We start from the raw sequence: 17,637 nt of genomic DNA on the forward strand, positions 1-17,637 counted from the left end.
TGAAATCCTTGTGATGATTATAAGGTTATATTCACGGGAAGAGCTCTTCCAAGGCAAGCTATAATTACCACTATAGTTGGTTTGATAATTGCCCTCTTCTCCTCCCTAACGCCTACCTCCGCCTCCAAATTGCAAACTACTTTGTCAAGATAATTTTTCCACCACAAGAGGCTGAGTTAACAAGAAAGGGATGTTCTCTAATTAAACCAAGTATTGAGAGGGTATATGAAGCAACCTGTTTAAGTATTTAAAGCTTATTTTATATAAAAGGAAATAAAAAGAATGTGGGCCTTTCTCTTCTAGGTCATCCTCCAGGGCAAGGAAAAGATTTAAATGAAGACATTATAAAGTAGCAGTATAGTTCAGACCAAGTTCTATAGTTCCTAAGGTTTTTCATTGTTGTTTTCTCAGTACTAGGGATTGAACTCAGAGCCTCGTGTTTGCCTAGCAGGTGCTCTTACTCCTGAAATGAATCCAACCCTTTCTTTCACTAGACATTTTTTGAGATAGGGTCTCACTTCCTGCCTAGAAGTGCACCTGAAATCTACTGATTTATGCTTTCCACAGTAGCTACAATAACAGGTGCCTGCTACTGTATAGAGCTATCCTTTGAGAAGGATTATCAAAAACTTTTATGCCTTTCTAAGCTTTTTTCCCCCAAGTAGCTAGGATTATAGGTCTTACTAAATGGCACCTAGCAGCTTCCTATGATTTCTTAGTGTAGCAGTCAAGTAGCCTAACAGTAGAGTTCTTGCCTAACATGAATTTGATCTTCAATAATGTCAAAAAGGAAGAGAATAAGGATCATATATCTGTAGATCTACTCACGCTAAGGTTTTGACTCAAAGGTCCAGGGCATGGCTAAGATCTATGCATTGTTAGAAGTTCTCCCAAGCTATTTTTTTGTACAGTAAGGTTGTGTCTCCCAGCACTACTAGAGCTCATACCTAGCATGGGATGATGTTAAAATGTTTTAAACAGATTGCAGAAACCTGGGTCCAGACACCTGGACAGGTGACTTATCCTGGGCAATCTTATGATTCACTGTGGGGCATTAAGTTCTGAGGCTCACAGGAAAATGATGCTCCTGAGATATTTATTATCTGCTTTCTAAGTAGCAGTTTAGCATACACTAAGCCAGATGGGCTCAGCAAGAAGCAAGGAAAATAACCTGAGGCAGCCAAAGAGTAAGAGAGAGAAAAACTGATGTTTAAGAAAACTGAGATAAGTTAAATTGGTAAGCCAATGTTCAAAATTGGTACTAAGTTCAGGTTTTTTCTATACTATACATATTTTTAAGAAAGGAAGTAACATTAACAAGTCATTTCATTCTGTAGAAATATGTAATAATCATAAATAACTGAAAAAATGTAATTGTGAAAACTGTGTCTCAGTAAATAAATAAACAAGTCATTTGTTCCTAAAGTAATGTAATCTACTTACTAAACACCCTATAGGGTACAACTAACCAGTTTGATAGATTATACTAGGTTATAAAATGAAACTTAATCATTGTCCTCTTATTTTTTCTGAGCTCTAAACCTCTGAGATGCTGACACCCACATTCAAAGGGAATATTCCCTTCTTAGTCCTACTTGGAATCCCCCTCACAAATATACCAAAAATACTGCTTTATTAATCTCTGATCCACTTCTAAATAGAGTCAAATTTGTCATACTGAATTAACAGTGAGGTCGCCTTGTGCCCATGGCTCATACCTATACTCCTAACTACTCAGAAGACTGAGATCTGACAATCATGGCTCAAAGTCATCCCAAGCAGGAAAGTCTATGAGACTGTGATCTCGTTAGTCACATAAAAAGCTGGACGTGTCGCTGTGTGGCTCATGTGGTAGAGCTCTAGCTTTGAGCAAAAGGAGCTCAAGGACAGTGCCCAGGCTCAGAGTTCAAGTTCTAGGACTGGGGGGAGGGGGAAGCAAACAAATAAAAACATTAAGTTTTTATTCAGAGCTTTAGGAGAAAAGGGGATAGATCGAATTAACAAGACGAACTAGTTTAGTAAGTCAGTTTTGAAATAGTCACTAGATGTATCACTACTAAAATACTCTAAAATTCAATCTTTTATTTTTGTTGCAGTGCGCTTTCCAGGAATTAAAACTTATATTGATCCAGATACTTATGAAGACCCATCCCTAGCAGTCCATGAATTTGCAAAAGAGATTGATCCTTCAAGAATTCGAATTGAGAGAGTCATTGGAGCAGGTAATCATCCAACCTACATTTGGGAACATAGGATTCCTTAGTGGCTTGCTTTGTAACTTGTTCCTCAACATTATATTTTTAATCTGAACAGCTTTTGTCACTGAAAATTTTTAAGGAGTTAAATTATCTTAGATAATATTGCTATTTATAAGTACAAGTGCCCTATATTTGATGTCCAAACAATGAGTATATTCATAAGTTATTTTTAACATCCTGTAGACATTTCTCAAAATGAAGATAAATTACAGTGAAATTCAAGTGTTCCAGAAATTTATGTACAAAATGCAATTTCAGGGTTTTTCCTAAGGTTATTATAGATTACACAAACCCCAATGTCTATAGGCTTGTACTATAATTAGTATTCATACCAATGACCTTGAGGCTCAGCAAGGCCCAGAAGTGTTCTGGGGACCATTCTAGCTAAAATTTGGGTCAATATAGTTTTATATCATTTTAATGCAAATTAATCATTCTTCCTACAAGGAATATTCCAGTACTCAGAACACTTCATTATTTAACTATTCTGGAAAATTTACCATTTACTGTAAGCCAGCTCATAAGTATGTATACTCTAAATTAGTTAGAAAACAGGTGATATTTTTATAAAAAGGGGACTGGGAGCTGGGTAGTGGTGGCTTATATCTGTAATCCTAGCTACTTGAGGGCTGAGATCGGAAGATCACAATTAAAAGCGAGGGTAGGAAAATTCAAAGCTAGGGTAGGAAAAGCCCTTGAGACTCATCTCTAAATAACCACCAAAAAAGCTGGACATGGATGTCTGGCTTGTTTTAGAGTTCTAGCCTTGAGAAAAAGAGTTCAGGGACGGACCATGCCCATGACCTGAAATACAGCCCAGGACTGTCACTAATAAAAGGCCAGGAAGGGGGCTGGGAATATGATCTAGTGATAGAGTGCTTGCCTGGCATACATGAAGCCTTGGGTCCAATTCCTCAGCACCACATTTATAGAAAAAGCCAGAAGTGGAGCTGTGGCTCAAGTGGGGAAGTGCTAACCTTGAGCAAAAAGAACCCAGGGACAGAGCTCAGGCCTTGAGTCCAAGCCCCAGGACTGGCAACACCCCCCCGCCCCAAAAAAAGGGCCAGGGAGTGAGGCTAGTGCAGAAAGACTGACTCCTCTTTCACACCCTTCACCCCAGATGAGTACTATATACTATCCTGGAATTGCTATACACTGTAGTCTTGGCAGAAAGCATAACAGGCCAAGTATGGTCATTCCAGCCAGCTGTCATGTCTTTGCAAAAACAGCACCAAAGGCCACCAGAAAGAACCTGATTATGTTTTGCACCCTTTTAAAGACCTTTCTCAACAGGCTTCAAAACTTGTGGGGCCTAATGCACAATGAAAATGCAGAGTCTCTTTTTTAAAAAGTCATTAAGAATTTTAACATGGGAACAGAAGGACCTTTGACCCCTGAACCATGATAGTGAAATTTGTTATCTAGGAAATAATTTACAATACCCAGCAAAGAGTTGCTAATATTTACAGGTTTCTGGTTTGGAGATATTATTCAATCATTAAATATTTTTTAAAGTGAGTTATAAAACACATATGTAAAAAATGGTCTTAATATTTTCAGAACGAAAAGAGCATGTGATCCATGATATTTATTTTCATTTCTTTTTGTGGTATGGGTTCTGGAGCTTTGAACTCAGGGTCCTGGGCTGTTGTCCCTGATATTTTGTGTTCATGGCTAGAGCTCTACCACTTGAGTCACAGCACTACTTCTGGTTTGTTTGGTGGTTAATTGGAGGTAAAAGTCTCATGGTCTTTCCTGCCCAGTTTGGCTTTGAATTATAATCCTCAGATGTCAGCCACCTGAATAGCTAGGATTACAGGTGTGAGAGACATTGGAGCTGGGTCTCCCATCACATTTCCTAAAAAATTCACTGAACAATGTTTGTTAAATGGCTCATACTTACAAAACTATAGGCTAATTCATCTTCTCATATGAATTTCTTACATTTATCAGAGATTGGTGTATTCAATCTGTCTTCTACAACTTTTGTCCTAGGATTTTCAGCTTTGGAACCATACAAATGTAATATATATACCTGTATATACATACATATATGTACCTATATATGTATATGTATAGTCTTGACATTGTATGAAGTCTTAACTTTCCCTACCTTTCAGTAACTTTCACTGTATTATGTGAGTTTTCTTCATATTTTTTTTTTATTTTACTAGTCTATTTAGTAGTAGCAGCTTATCTTTGTTCATCAACACAGGCCTGAATTTCCATGAAAATGCACATTTCCATTTAAATGAAGTGTGCAGCTCTGTTGCATAGGAGACTATCAGGATCATCTATCTCCTTTGACTTTTTTGCATCATAAAATGAAATATTGTGGGCAGAGGACTGTAAAACAGAAATTCACAGGCTTAAAAGAAAAAAGGCAAGTCAGATTAGAGTCAAATCATTATTTTACACATATCATGAGAGATAATGTGAAAATTAGTAAACTGAATTTTAATCATGGTCTGGAAAAGGTCACTAAAAGGCTATCCCTTTTTCTAGACAATACTGAACATATGACATTGTAAGAGAACTTAGCCTCGTAGAGTATCTATAATTTTGAAGCATATTCCATTAAAAAGAATCATTCTTGTCTCTCTAAGCCCATAGGGTACCTTCCTTAAATTTGACCTTCCTTCTTTCTCTAGTCTCAATGAAAATGCATAATATCTTCCTGTCATTTGTATTCTATCCCTTTATCTGTGCCAAACTCCTTATTGCTTCTACTATCAGCTTTCTCTTCAGGCTTAGTGTCACTCTTATTTTTTCTCTTCCTAGAGTAGATCAGAGGATTTTAGCTGTTGGTTTCCTAGCAGATATTTGCAATGTAAAAGATTGTTGAAAGAACAACAACAACAAAAGACATAAAAAGTAACTGTGATATTTTGAGCCTATTAGTATTGTTCTGTAATTGCTGTCATGTTTGAGGTTATGTCTCCACGTGATGAGCAAGGCAAAATGGACACATTAGTGGGTGGGTCTCCTCAGTCATCTTCCATGGCCCCAGCATCACATTGGCCTGCCTCTTTTTGTTAACCACTTTTTAGTTACCTTAAAGAAACTCTTGTATCTACTGTATTGTGGTTGTCCCTATTGTACTGTTGGATTATATTTTTCTGCAACATTACAAGAAGAAATGCAAACAGTAGTGAAGATGTGGTTTCACAATTCTCATTTTATTAGAAGCAACGTGGTTTACATATCACATAGTTTGTCTATCAGACAAGATGGTCTTCAGAAGCTGGTTTTGTTCTTGTCTTTTAAAGCATTTAGGGTAGAGGTCAAATTGAAAGTTTTGGGTGGTGTGTGTGTGTGTGTGTGTGTGTGTGTGTGTGTGTGTGTGTGTGTTATTTTGCATAACCAATCAAAAGAATAAGATCCACAACAGATTGTAGCAACGATGTCATTCCCTTTACTCAGCAGTTTGTTTTCTAAATCAAACAATGTAATGAAAATGTTAGTTTTATTCAATCTCCATTGACACTAAGACCAGGATAAAAAAGACACAGACTGAAGCAAGGCTGAATCATGCCTTTGCTACTAATTTTATTACTTGAGCAATTTATAGATCTTTTAAATATTTGTTCTACTTCTCTATATGGATTCATAACAATAACAGCTACCTGTTAGGATTAACAGGATTAGAGATGATTCATATTGAGGATAAGCCAAATAATACACACATAATTTTAAAATGTAGGCATATTACCAAAAGGTGAAAAATGAACATAGTGAACATAATGACTCCAAAATTGGCCCATGAAGAATTTGACAGCAAATATCTTTTGTTATTTTGTAACCTTCAGTTAGTTTAAAATTACTAATTAAAATAAAAGTCCATTCTTGTTACTTTAAATTGTACCAATATCAACAAATTATATATCAGTTTACTAGATCTTAGCTAGATTTTATATGAAAACAATTCAACAATCTACATTTTACTTTGAAAGCTAGGCCATGAGCATTTGTTACCTTACATGTGGATCTGCCAGTCTTGCTAATTGCCTCAGCATGGTAATTGCTTTCTGAGAGAAACAAATCTGTAAATTAATGCACAATTAATATATTACATTATTTTATTATTCAATAATTAATTTAATTATTTTAAATAACTACATGTGTCTTTTTAACGGCAAAAATCATAGTAAAGCGTAAATTAAAGTGTAACAATCAGTATAAAAGTCAAGAGCCATGCATAAAAATTAGAAATAAAACTAAAGACCAAAATTAGAGAAGATATTTATGAATTATGATTGTTGCATTTGTTTATATTAACAATTTATCTGACAAGTAGATCAACATTTTAGAATTTATTATATTTGATTGCACTTACTTAGTAAAATAGCATATTCTATAGAAAAATAGTACATTGTTATTTTATTTAGCATTTCATTTGTATAATTGGAAATGCAAAAAGACATGTATACCTTATGAAAAATGTACTAATTTTTATATTTCCTTTTCTCCCCTTTCTTATTTGTATATTGATAAAATATCTGATGAAATTAAGGAATCAAGATTCTAATTTACAAAGAGTTCTTATGTCAGAATACAGGCAAAGACTGAGTGCTTTTCTATGTTTATTTTTCTTTTCTCAGTATTATCATTTGAGCTCAGCATCTCGCAATTTGTAAGTAAGCACTACAACTTGAGCCAATCTACCTAACTTTGGGCACATTTCTAGAGATATAAATATGGCTAATAATTTCTTACAATTAAGAACCAAGAAAGAAAGAAGACCCACAACCAACAGCAAGAGTATTTATATTCTTGTGATATACTAGTTGTTACTTGCTGCATAAAAATTATACTGAAATTCAAAACAAAAACAATACTCTCACAATTTGTGTGGCTCAGGCTCTTGCAAGCCTGCTGAAAAAGTTACAATTGGGGGTCATGAGTGGCTAAAATCTCACCTGAACACTCAGCAGCCTAGATTCACTTCTAAACTCATTTGTATGACTGTTGTCAGATATGAATCCCCTTGGATTCAGTGGATAGAAAGCCTTAATTCCGCTTACCTGAAGAAATGTAACGTCTACTTAAAGACTTATCTAGTAGTGCAACTTTTTTTTATTAAAGCCAAAAAGAGGAGCTTGCTAGCAAGAACGAAGTTCAATAATTTGTAACTAATCACTATTTTATATACTATTATTTATTAGTGTGATCTGAAACCCAGCCCCCAGTGAAAACAACAGAAATCATACAGAACCGGTTTGTAGTAACCATTGTGTTTACTGTAGATGTCTGCATACAATATACAGTAGTAGTGTTTTAAATTGTACGTATGTGGCTTTCTGATCATCCTTGTTAACCAGATTTCCCAGGGACAACTCCTTTGTTTCATTTAAGATATCATTTGATGCTTGGATCATTTATTGTGACTCATTCTTACAAATTGATAGTGAAAAAGATCAGTAGCATGAGCTATACACAATCAGGACTAAACTGCCCCATCTACTGGGAACATCTCTTTCTGGAGCACATCATTCTCATTTAGAAGATTTTTCCCTTTATTACACATTTATTCAATGTAGACAATTTAATAGACACTTTTTTCATACAGAGAATTTAAACTATTTGCTGCCTTGTATGTAGGGCAAACAGAATTTTTAGAACCATTGTCATATAGGTACTCAGAAATTGTCAGGCCTGATTTTCTCATACAGCTGAGTGACATAGTGTTGGTTTGATGAGACGTTTGTGGAGCCTTTGTGAATATCATTAATCTTATAGCTACCACATGTCTCTGGGAGTATACTGTTGGTTTCTAAATGCAAAACTCATTTGAACAATTGAGTTTAACAAAAGTGTCTTGGTGATGGCAAGGTATTGAGAATACAATTTGGAGAAAGTTTAGAAAAAAATGGATGCAGTTCTAAATCTCTGTCTTGCACAGAAGTGAAGAGTTGTTTACACTGTAAGATTATTTCAGAATGCCATATCTTCAGTAATACTGCCTGGGAGATCATGTGCTTTCTACAGTGGTGAGCAATAAAATGTGATTTAAGGTCATAAATCTGCTGATAGGATTTGCTTATATCATGCTATAGTTTGCCCAGCATGAAGGAATTAACTGATTGTTTCCACAGTGATACTTGCATTTTCAATCTAATTGTCCAAGTATTTAACTAATAACTTGGAAAGTCTCACAATATATTACAATTTGAGGTGATGGTTCCCTGTTTCATAGATTTTTTTCAAAACTTGGGCTTATTCTTAAAGCAAATGTAAATGTGGGTCTACATTTTACCTAATTAGTAATAGTTACTTTTTAGTTTGGTAACTTCAATTTACAATGACATACATACTGTATTACAAAGAGGAAATATGTTTTTGCTTTTACTGAGAAAAGGATGAACTAAAAAGAGAAGGCTCAGGGTGCATATATGATATATATAAATATACATACACATGTAACAAATATATGTTAGATCAGGCTGTGATTTGGTTTAGATATATGTTTTGTGTGTCTCCAAAGGCTTCATTAGAATTAAATTCATTAGATTAGAATTAAAATTCATTAGAATTAATTCATTAGAATTAAATCTCTATTGTGAAGTATTAAGAAGACAGAAACAGTCCCAACTACAGTGTGAAGAAGTAGGGCCTTTGGGAAGTGATAACTACATTAAAGTCAATACTGCAAAGGCCTGTGAGTCTTGTAAGAAGAGAGAGAGAGCAGAAGACACACTCAATCACCCATGCCTGCTGCTTCTTGCAATGCGATGCACTGAATTGCCTTGGAACTCTGCCAGCAAAAAGGCCATTACCAGATGAGGATTCTTGATCTCAAATTTCTAGGACCATGATCAAAAATACACCTCCTGTCTCTCCACCTCACCTCATTTGTGGTGTATGTATCAACAACAGCAGCAACCACAAACAGAACAAGACATGCTTCCATAGCACACAGACTGGGGAAACAACAGAATTGTTTACCTCACAGATTTGGAGGTTGGAATGGACAAAGGTGTTACCAGCATAAGCAAGCTCATGTGTGGTGAGGTTTCTCTTCCTGGTTGCAAAGCACCATGTTTGTACTATCTTTTTATATATAGATATATGAGAGAGAGAGAGAGAGAGAGAGAGAGAGAGAGAGAGAGAGAGATCTTTTTAATTGCTTTTAATTATTTATGTGTAGTTGATATACAGAAGGGCTACAGTTACATGAATTAGGTACCAAGTATACCAACTATACAAAGCCTACCAAGTACAATTCTTTTTGAACCATTTTGCCCTTCCATTGCTCTCTCACAATATTTTCCTCCTGTACTCACTCAAAAGATGTCCATTTCATTTTCTACCTACTGTCTGGTAAGCATCATTGTTGAATTTGTTCATCCTATTCCACTTTTTATGTACCTGCCCCTCCCCTCCCAAATACAAGAAAAAGTAACAAACAATACAAAAAGAAAAGAGAAAAAAAAAGTCTTGTTTCCTTTATTTTGAGTTCATTTCATAGAATATTATTTTATATGCTCATCTGTCCAGAGCTATTGACCTTTGCCCACCACACCTATGTATGTCCTCCTTTTGGCCTCTGTGTATGTATGTATATATATATATATATATATATATATATATTTTTTTTTTTTTTTTTTTGCCAGTCCTGGGCCTTGGACTCAGGGCCTGAGCACTGTCCCTGGCTTCTTTTTTGCTCAAGGCTAGCACTCTGCCACTTGAGCCACAGCACCAATTTGGCCATTTTCTGTATATGTGGTGCTGGGGAATCGAACCCAGGGCCTCATGTATATGAGGCAGGCACTCTTGCCACTAGGCCATATCCCCAGCCCAGGCCTCTGTATATTAATGATTACGGTACTATATAATTTGCCAAGTCTTGGTTTTGTTTTGGTCATTCAGTGTTTTTACTTAGATTTATAGGCACATTCTAGTTATCACAAATGAGGGAAACATGTAACCTATGTTTCATTGGTTCTGGTTTACTTTGCTCAAAAATAATATTTTCTAAGATGGGACACAGCAAAGGCAGTACTCAGAGGAAAATTTATATCTCTGAGTGCCTTCACCAACAAACTGGAGAAACAGCAACTCAACAACTTAAGGAAGCACCTTAAATTCCTTGAAAGAGAACAAGCCAAACCCCAAATCAATAGACAGAAGCAAATAATTAAAATCAAATCAAAATTAAGTGAATTAGAGACAAAAAAATCATCGAAAGAATCAACAAAACAAAGAGTTGGTTCTTTGAAAAAAATCAACAAGATAGACAGCCCCCTAGCAAACCTGACCAAAAAATGAAGGCAGCACACTCAAATAAACAAGATTAGAGATGAAACAGGTAACATCACCACAGAAACAACCAAAAAGTGGTACAATACATTCTTTCTGAAGGATGAATAGAATTTCATTATATAATATATATATATATAATTATTTTGATCCACTGAGGGACATCTAAATTGATTCCATATCTTGTCTCTGATAAATAATGCTACAATAAGCATGGTTGTGCTGGTGTTTGGCCTGGTTTGTAGTCCATTGGATAAATGCCCAGGAGTGGAATTGCTGGGTCATAGGGAAGCTCTATGTTTATTCTTTTAAGGAACCTCCATACTGCTTTCCAGTGGTTGAACAAGTAAGTTTACATTCCTACCAACAGTATAATAGGATTCTATTTGGCCATATCCCTGCCACCATTTCTTATTGTTTGTTTTCCTGATAATGGCCATTAGGGAGATTTTTATAGAAGGGCCCAATCCTTATCACAAAAGGACCCCACCTCAAGCACCCTGATGACATCATTTAATCTTAATTATTTTCTAAATGCCATTATATCCAGATATGGTTTTATCATGAATTTTGTGAGAACAAAATTTATTAAAAAGTGTGTGTATGTGAGGGAAGGAGAGAGTGAAACAAAGAGAAAAATGGAGAGGGAGAATTGGGGAAGGGTGAAATGGAGAAGGGAAATGGAGAGGAGAAGGAGAAAATAGAACCAGATAATAATAAATGTGACATAGTGTAATCCAAGTTTATGTATTGGTAAATTTTGAATGAAAGAATGAAAACTGGAAATTACAGAGTGTGACTATTAGGTTTATCTTATTGGGAAAGCTCTCAAATGAGAGCTGGTAATAGGATAAGACATAAGGCCAAGAATCTCAAGGTTATTTATTTCATCAGAGAAAGGTGGTGAAGCCCGAGGGAAAGAGAGAGAAAGAGAAAAGTAGAGTACCATTTAAAATGATGGTACATTTTCAGTTACTTTTCAAGTCATATTCTCATGTGATTCCTGTTAAGACTTTGAAGACTATATCAACAAACTTATTGTGAAAACTTAGATCAAGCTTTTAATATGAGTGGGAGTGTCTGAATGGTTTTCCTTATTTCATAGAAAGTACCTACCAAATCAAAGAATATTTTCTTAGTGGTGTATCCAATGGGTACTAGAACCTTAATTTTCAATCAAGATTTTGCTGTTGTGTGATAACTATTATTAATAGCAATGCATGTTATATATCATCTATTCTTTAGTTACAATGAAGAATGGTCTTAGTTGTATCACTAAATAGCATGTATAATAGAGAGAGAGAAAATGCTTCCAGAAATTTTTCACCATCCATAGCTAAGTAGTCCACCCCTGTTTACAAATTTCAGTGTATGGTACTTCCTTTCCTGAGTCTTGTTATTGCAATTAAGAGTTCATGTTATGTTTGTCCCTGAAACTCATAGACACTAATGAGAAAGTTCAGCCTAAATTATGAGAGCAGATGCCAGACAATTCAGCTCTCTGAGCTTTGATTTCCTTACCTGTGAAATAAAAATCAAATGTCATTGCTCCTTCATGATTGTTGTGAAAGGCAAATGAGAGAATCAGATTTTTCCCTGGCCATTCATACTTTATCAGAACACCATGCTTATCAGAACACAGAACACATGCAAGTGTTCACAACCTCATCTGGAAGCCTATTCTTTTGTGAATAGTTTAAATAAACAGAGGGCCTTTGGGAGTAAAAATGTGCTTTCTTATAATACTACACATAAACTTATAACACTACCTACTGTTACTGGTTCTGAAAAATTGAGATAATAGAAAGTACACTCAATCAGCCTTCTTCCTTACATCATAACCCCTTTGTATATTTGAAGTCAACATGTGAGCATCCTTAGTCTTCCTTTTCCTGCCCAACGTCTTTCTAGAGTGGAACCCAATATCCCAGATGGTTTCAAAACATTGCAGAAAATACAGGGCTAGCACCTTCCCCGAGGTGCCTTGATTAGTACAGCTTGAGTCTAAATTTGCTTTTTGAACAGCTTCCATGTACTATTGGCACAGGGCAAACTTCCTGCAAGTTTATCCCAATGATGTTTCTCAATTGAGTTCCTATTGAGCCAGGCCTACTTCTAAATTTGTCCAAATGACTTTATTATGCTAAGTGCAATACTATATTTTATTCATGTGCTCATGCAGTAAAGCTATATAAATCATATATATTCTCAATCTGTCTGCATAAACTTGCCTTCTATTCTTATTTTATAGCAAGTCCTCTTAAACTTTCATTGTTGCTATATGTAAAATTCCCCAACATATCCATGTCTTTTTCCATCTCAATTAGACCAGCCAGTACAATTATTGTTCTTTTTTTAAATCACCTATGATAGCAAGCCATCTATGTGTGTTTGTCCCAACAGCTCAGAGCTCCCTGTGAAGCAATTATTCCATATACACTTTAATTTCCTTCTTCATTAGGAAAATTATGTCTGTATTATTGGAAATTTGTGTTTTATCTTTATTCTTTTTTTTTTTTTTTTTTTTTTTTGCCAGTCCTGGGCCTTGGACTCAGGGCCTGAGCACTGTCCCTGGCTTCTTTTTGCTCAGGGCTAGCACTCTGCCACTTGAGCCACAGCGCCACTTCTGGCCATTTTCTATATATGTGGTGCTGGGGGATCGAACCCAGAGCTTGAGATATACGAGGCAAGCACTCTTACCACTAGGCCATATTCCCAGCCCTTATCTTTATTCTTTAGAGATTTACTGGTCATAAAATTATACCCAGCCCATATACATTATTTCTAACTGCCACACTGAAATGTAATATCTGCATACAAGGCCCATGCTCTTTTCCTATCTTGTTAGCCCATTTATACAGAGAATGGTCCATTTTTCTTCACGTTCTCACTCTTTACTTTCCTCAGTCTTTCCTAAGAACTAATTCTGAGTAACAGCTCTCACTTGTTGAAAGATGGAAATAGCAGTGAGGTACATGTAAATATGATCTAGGTTAGTCTCTCATCCAGGGGTTTCATAGTGGAATGAATGAATTCACAGGAGAAAGTATGTGTAAGGATTTTTTTAGGCCTGAAGTGTATGGGCTTTCTAAATTCTTGTTTAATAGAAGCTTCTGACATTCTACTCTTTTTGTTTCAGTACCTTCTTTTCCTCATCCAGTCAGGAAAAATTGTCTTTGGTACTATCAGTTAGAAATGTTTAAATGGGGCTGGGGATATAGCCTAGTGGCAAGAGTGCCTGCCTCGGATACACGAGGCCCTAGGTTCGATTCCCCAGCACCACATATACAGAAAACGGCCAGAAGTGGCGCTGTGGCTCAAGTGGCAGAGTGCTAGCCTTGAGCGGGAAGAAGCCAGGGACAGTGCTCAGGCCCTGAGTCCAAGGCCCAGGACTGGCCAAAAAAAAAAAAAAAAAGCAAAAAAAAAAAAAAAAAAAGAAATGTTTAAATGACAGTCTGCATTTCTTATACACCTTAACAAAAAAAAATAAAAATGACATTTTTCCATTTTACAGATAAGACACCTAAGCCTGAGAGAGATTAAATAGTTCAGTCAAAGGGATTCTGAAGAGTTAAGTACAATCCAATCCCAGATCACTATGATTTCATATTTGTGCACATATTAACTACAACATCATTGCAACTAATTTTTCCTGCTTATGAATCTGTACTTCCTTCACAAGAATATCTTATTCTAGCACTTTTCCAATTGTTCTTTCCTCAAGCATCTTTTATTACTTAGGGTCCACCTGGCATAGGAACACCTATGATTCTGTTCCTTTATGTTATTCCAGCTTTCTGTCAGTCTGTCTGTCTGTACTCACTTCCTATTCCCATGATATGAAGACTAAAGCCTACTGGCTTAATCGATTTGTAGGAGAAAAGAGAATTGTTATTTCCTCTGAAACCTAACTAACCAACTTAACCTAACCACCCCATCAATATTCTGTTCTCTTTTCTTTCACAGTTCCTTACACACACACACACACACACACACACACACATACACACACACACTCGTTCTGCTTCTAAGCTGGCTTTCTTTCCTCTTAGGTATAGCAATAACTTGGCTTCTTGACTTCTTTCTTGTGCCCTTTATACCCATCAACATGGCCCCAGGCACTAAGGTTGGTTCAGAAATTTGCTGAACAATCTTCTACTGGAGGCCCATATCTTGCCCTGTTTGTCCTTGAGGAAAAGGTTGATCCTTTTCTATTACTTGAAGGGCTTCAGATTGAAAGGAGTTGAGCACATGTTTACTCTATCTTAGCCAGAAGCTATTGATACAAAATGAGAAAAGTGTAGAGAAACTTCAACAGTAAATAAACTTTTCTACTATATACTATACACACACACACACACACACACACACACACACCTGACATTTACTCTGCTTTGTAACCTTAAACCCATTTTCTATCACTTTCTCAACCTGAAATAAGCCTATCAGAATTTCATGCGATGTATTTTCCTGGAAACAATTAGCAAGTAAAATTTAACAAGTAAAGCCAATTGACAACTAGTACTGTTCAATGTTCTTTCCTTAAAGAACATACCAGGCTTACTTTTAACTAAATCAAACACAAAAGCAAATAATTGATAAAGAAACCTACTACTCTGTTGTTATCTAAAGATATCTAGCTAGTGCACAGGAAATATCAGTTTCATAATATCTCAAGTAAAAATTTCTGGGAGTATATGCAGAAAAAATATACTCTGCTTTTAGATTTCTGATTGTTGTTCTTTTTAATCAAAAAGAACCAGAGCATCCTGACAAATGACATGCAGCTTTCATTTATTCCACTAGCACAAACATGAGCACTGCCAGCTTCTTTATTCATGATATTCTGTGCGATGAAATCCAGGGCAATCACCTGGCCTGTCACTATTTTTAAAGGAGAAAAAAAAGGGGGAAAAAAGAAACATCAAGAGGAACAGATCTTTAGCATTTTTCTCTTCTTGGCTGGTAGATAGCATACCTTGTGAAGAAATGTGTTTAAGTTTCTGAAAATTCTACTGTTTATTAATGCCAGTTTCTTACATGATGTACATTTGTATTTCTAGCAATGAATTTCTCTTTAATTTTATTGGCCTTTTGGATTTTTTAATTCTTCACTTTTTTCTCATTCTTCACTACAGAATACATTGTGGTTTAACTTAGAAAATACATGAAATTTATAATTTTTCTAGCACCAATCATTTAATCAGTAATCAATGTAATAAACAGGACTAGATTTTATATATTTTGACAGATACATTAATAGAGATCAAGTTGAACTCAGTGTATTCCTCAAAAATCACAAATAGTACTATCTGATTTGCAGTGGTTTCTCCTGTCGTGTAAAATTTGGGGATGGAAAAAAATTTATATGGAGCTGCAGATACCATCTCAAACATGTATATTTTGAGTGCATTAAAGAAACTTAAATATCTACCTTAGAAATAGGTTTGTAGAATAGCAAGAATTTAAGGTTTTTATCCCATGTAACGTAAGACATAACTTAAGCTCATAACTTAAGCTCATAATTTAAGACAACAAGACTATCATATTAGATGAAATCCATAATCTACCCCAATAATGAGAGTACAAGAAGACATTATGAAAAACATTGTTTGTCTCCTACTGAGGTTCAAAAATGCATAAATGTCTTTTCAACATTTCCTGAATATATTAATTCTATTATTATCAATAGCTCATTTAAGTAAGCTTGAAGCTTGCAGTATTTATTTATTTTCATAATCAGTTCACTAATGTGCTTTGTTTAAATGAGTTAATTTATGTAAAGCACTTGATTACCTAATCACCTCTTGTTGTTATCTTTATTCTGATATAATAATAAGCATAGAGTAAAAACATATTAAGAAACATAAATCTTTTCAGCTGAAAAAAGGCTGCACTTGAGTTCAAAGTTGATATACACTTTATGAGCGACACTTTGGTGATTTCTATAGTAACATCCAGTATTAGGAAATAGAATCCTTGAATTTAGCTTCTAATGTTAGCTTCATACTAACAGTGAGATATATAAGAGTATATACAAAAATTCAAAGCCCAAAGTTTTCATAGTAGTTCAATCCAAAATTGAGAAACCTGCTAATATCAGAGGAATTTTTATAAAGTGCTTTAATAATTCTTCAATTGAGGCATAAAAAAGTAAGTTTAAAAGACATTAATTATTCAATTAACAAATTCCTTCTTGTGAATACACAGTCATCATTCTGAATTTGCAGGCTCATATTCTCTTCAAAAAAAAACCAAAGAAATGCATGAAAATTGACATAAAGCAGCTTTCAATTTTCAGAACTTTATGGAATGTATTTCCAAATAAAGTACAGGAAAACACAACAGAAAATCACTAACACTCAGAAATAGAAACCATTTTAAGGAAATAACTTAGCCCTTGCTTACTTGTGCTATATCAAAAAGAACAACAACTAAATAGTTACATTTCAAGGTGAGTGGCTGTGACAGGGAGAAATGTGAATGCTGTAAGGCAAAGACCTGGGATGAAGCATTCAAGGTTTGGACAGAGAACACTGACCTCAGGTGACCAAGCAAGGAGATTTTTCATTGCAGACAAAGAGGAATAGGAAGGAAGTACCCTTCACATGGATGCCAACAGCCCTAGCTATGTAAGTTTTGACCAGGCTAGGGAAAGCTACCTGGTGTCCATATTATAGCTTTGCTTCAGAGAATATACTTACATCATCTTTTCATAACCTCTTAAGTGTTGACTGCGCATCATCACTCCATATTCAAGGCAGAGACACAGTGCTTGACAAACCATCAATCTTTTTTGTTTGTTTTTATGCCAGGCCTGGGCCTTGAACTCCAATCTAAGCCCTGTCCCTGAGCCTCTTTGTCTCAAGGCTAGCACTCTATCACTTGAGCCACAACAGCACCACTTGTGGCTTTTTCTGAGTAGTTTATAGTAGAAAAGAATCTTATTTCCTTCCCCAGACTGGCTTCAAACCACTATCCTCAGATCACAGTCTTTTTAGTAGCTAGGGTTACAGAATTGAGCCACCAGCTCACAACTCCACCAACAATCTTATGTTTCCACACTGCCTCATGTGTGCACTTGTCTCCATACCTGCCAATGCTAAAGACCCCTCTACCA

General features: G+C 35.5%; 1 protein-coding gene across 2 annotated transcripts in view; it reads left to right on the forward strand.

Annotated features, from left to right (window-relative positions):
- Epha6 (EPH receptor A6) overlaps positions 1-17,637 on the forward strand; it is a 711,982-nt gene that overhangs the window by 492,566 nt on the left and 201,779 nt on the right. For both annotated transcript variants that reach the window (XM_048346467.1, XM_048346468.1), the window contains exon 10: positions 2,097-2,222. In XM_048346467.1, coding sequence (XP_048202424.1) covers positions 2,097-2,222 — 126 coding nt within the window. The remainder of the gene's footprint in view (positions 1-2,096; positions 2,223-17,637) is intronic.

This window comes from Perognathus longimembris, chromosome 5, assembly GCF_023159225.1.
Source record: "Perognathus longimembris pacificus isolate PPM17 chromosome 5, ASM2315922v1, whole genome shotgun sequence".
NCBI lineage: Eukaryota > Metazoa > Chordata > Mammalia > Rodentia > Heteromyidae > Perognathus > Perognathus longimembris.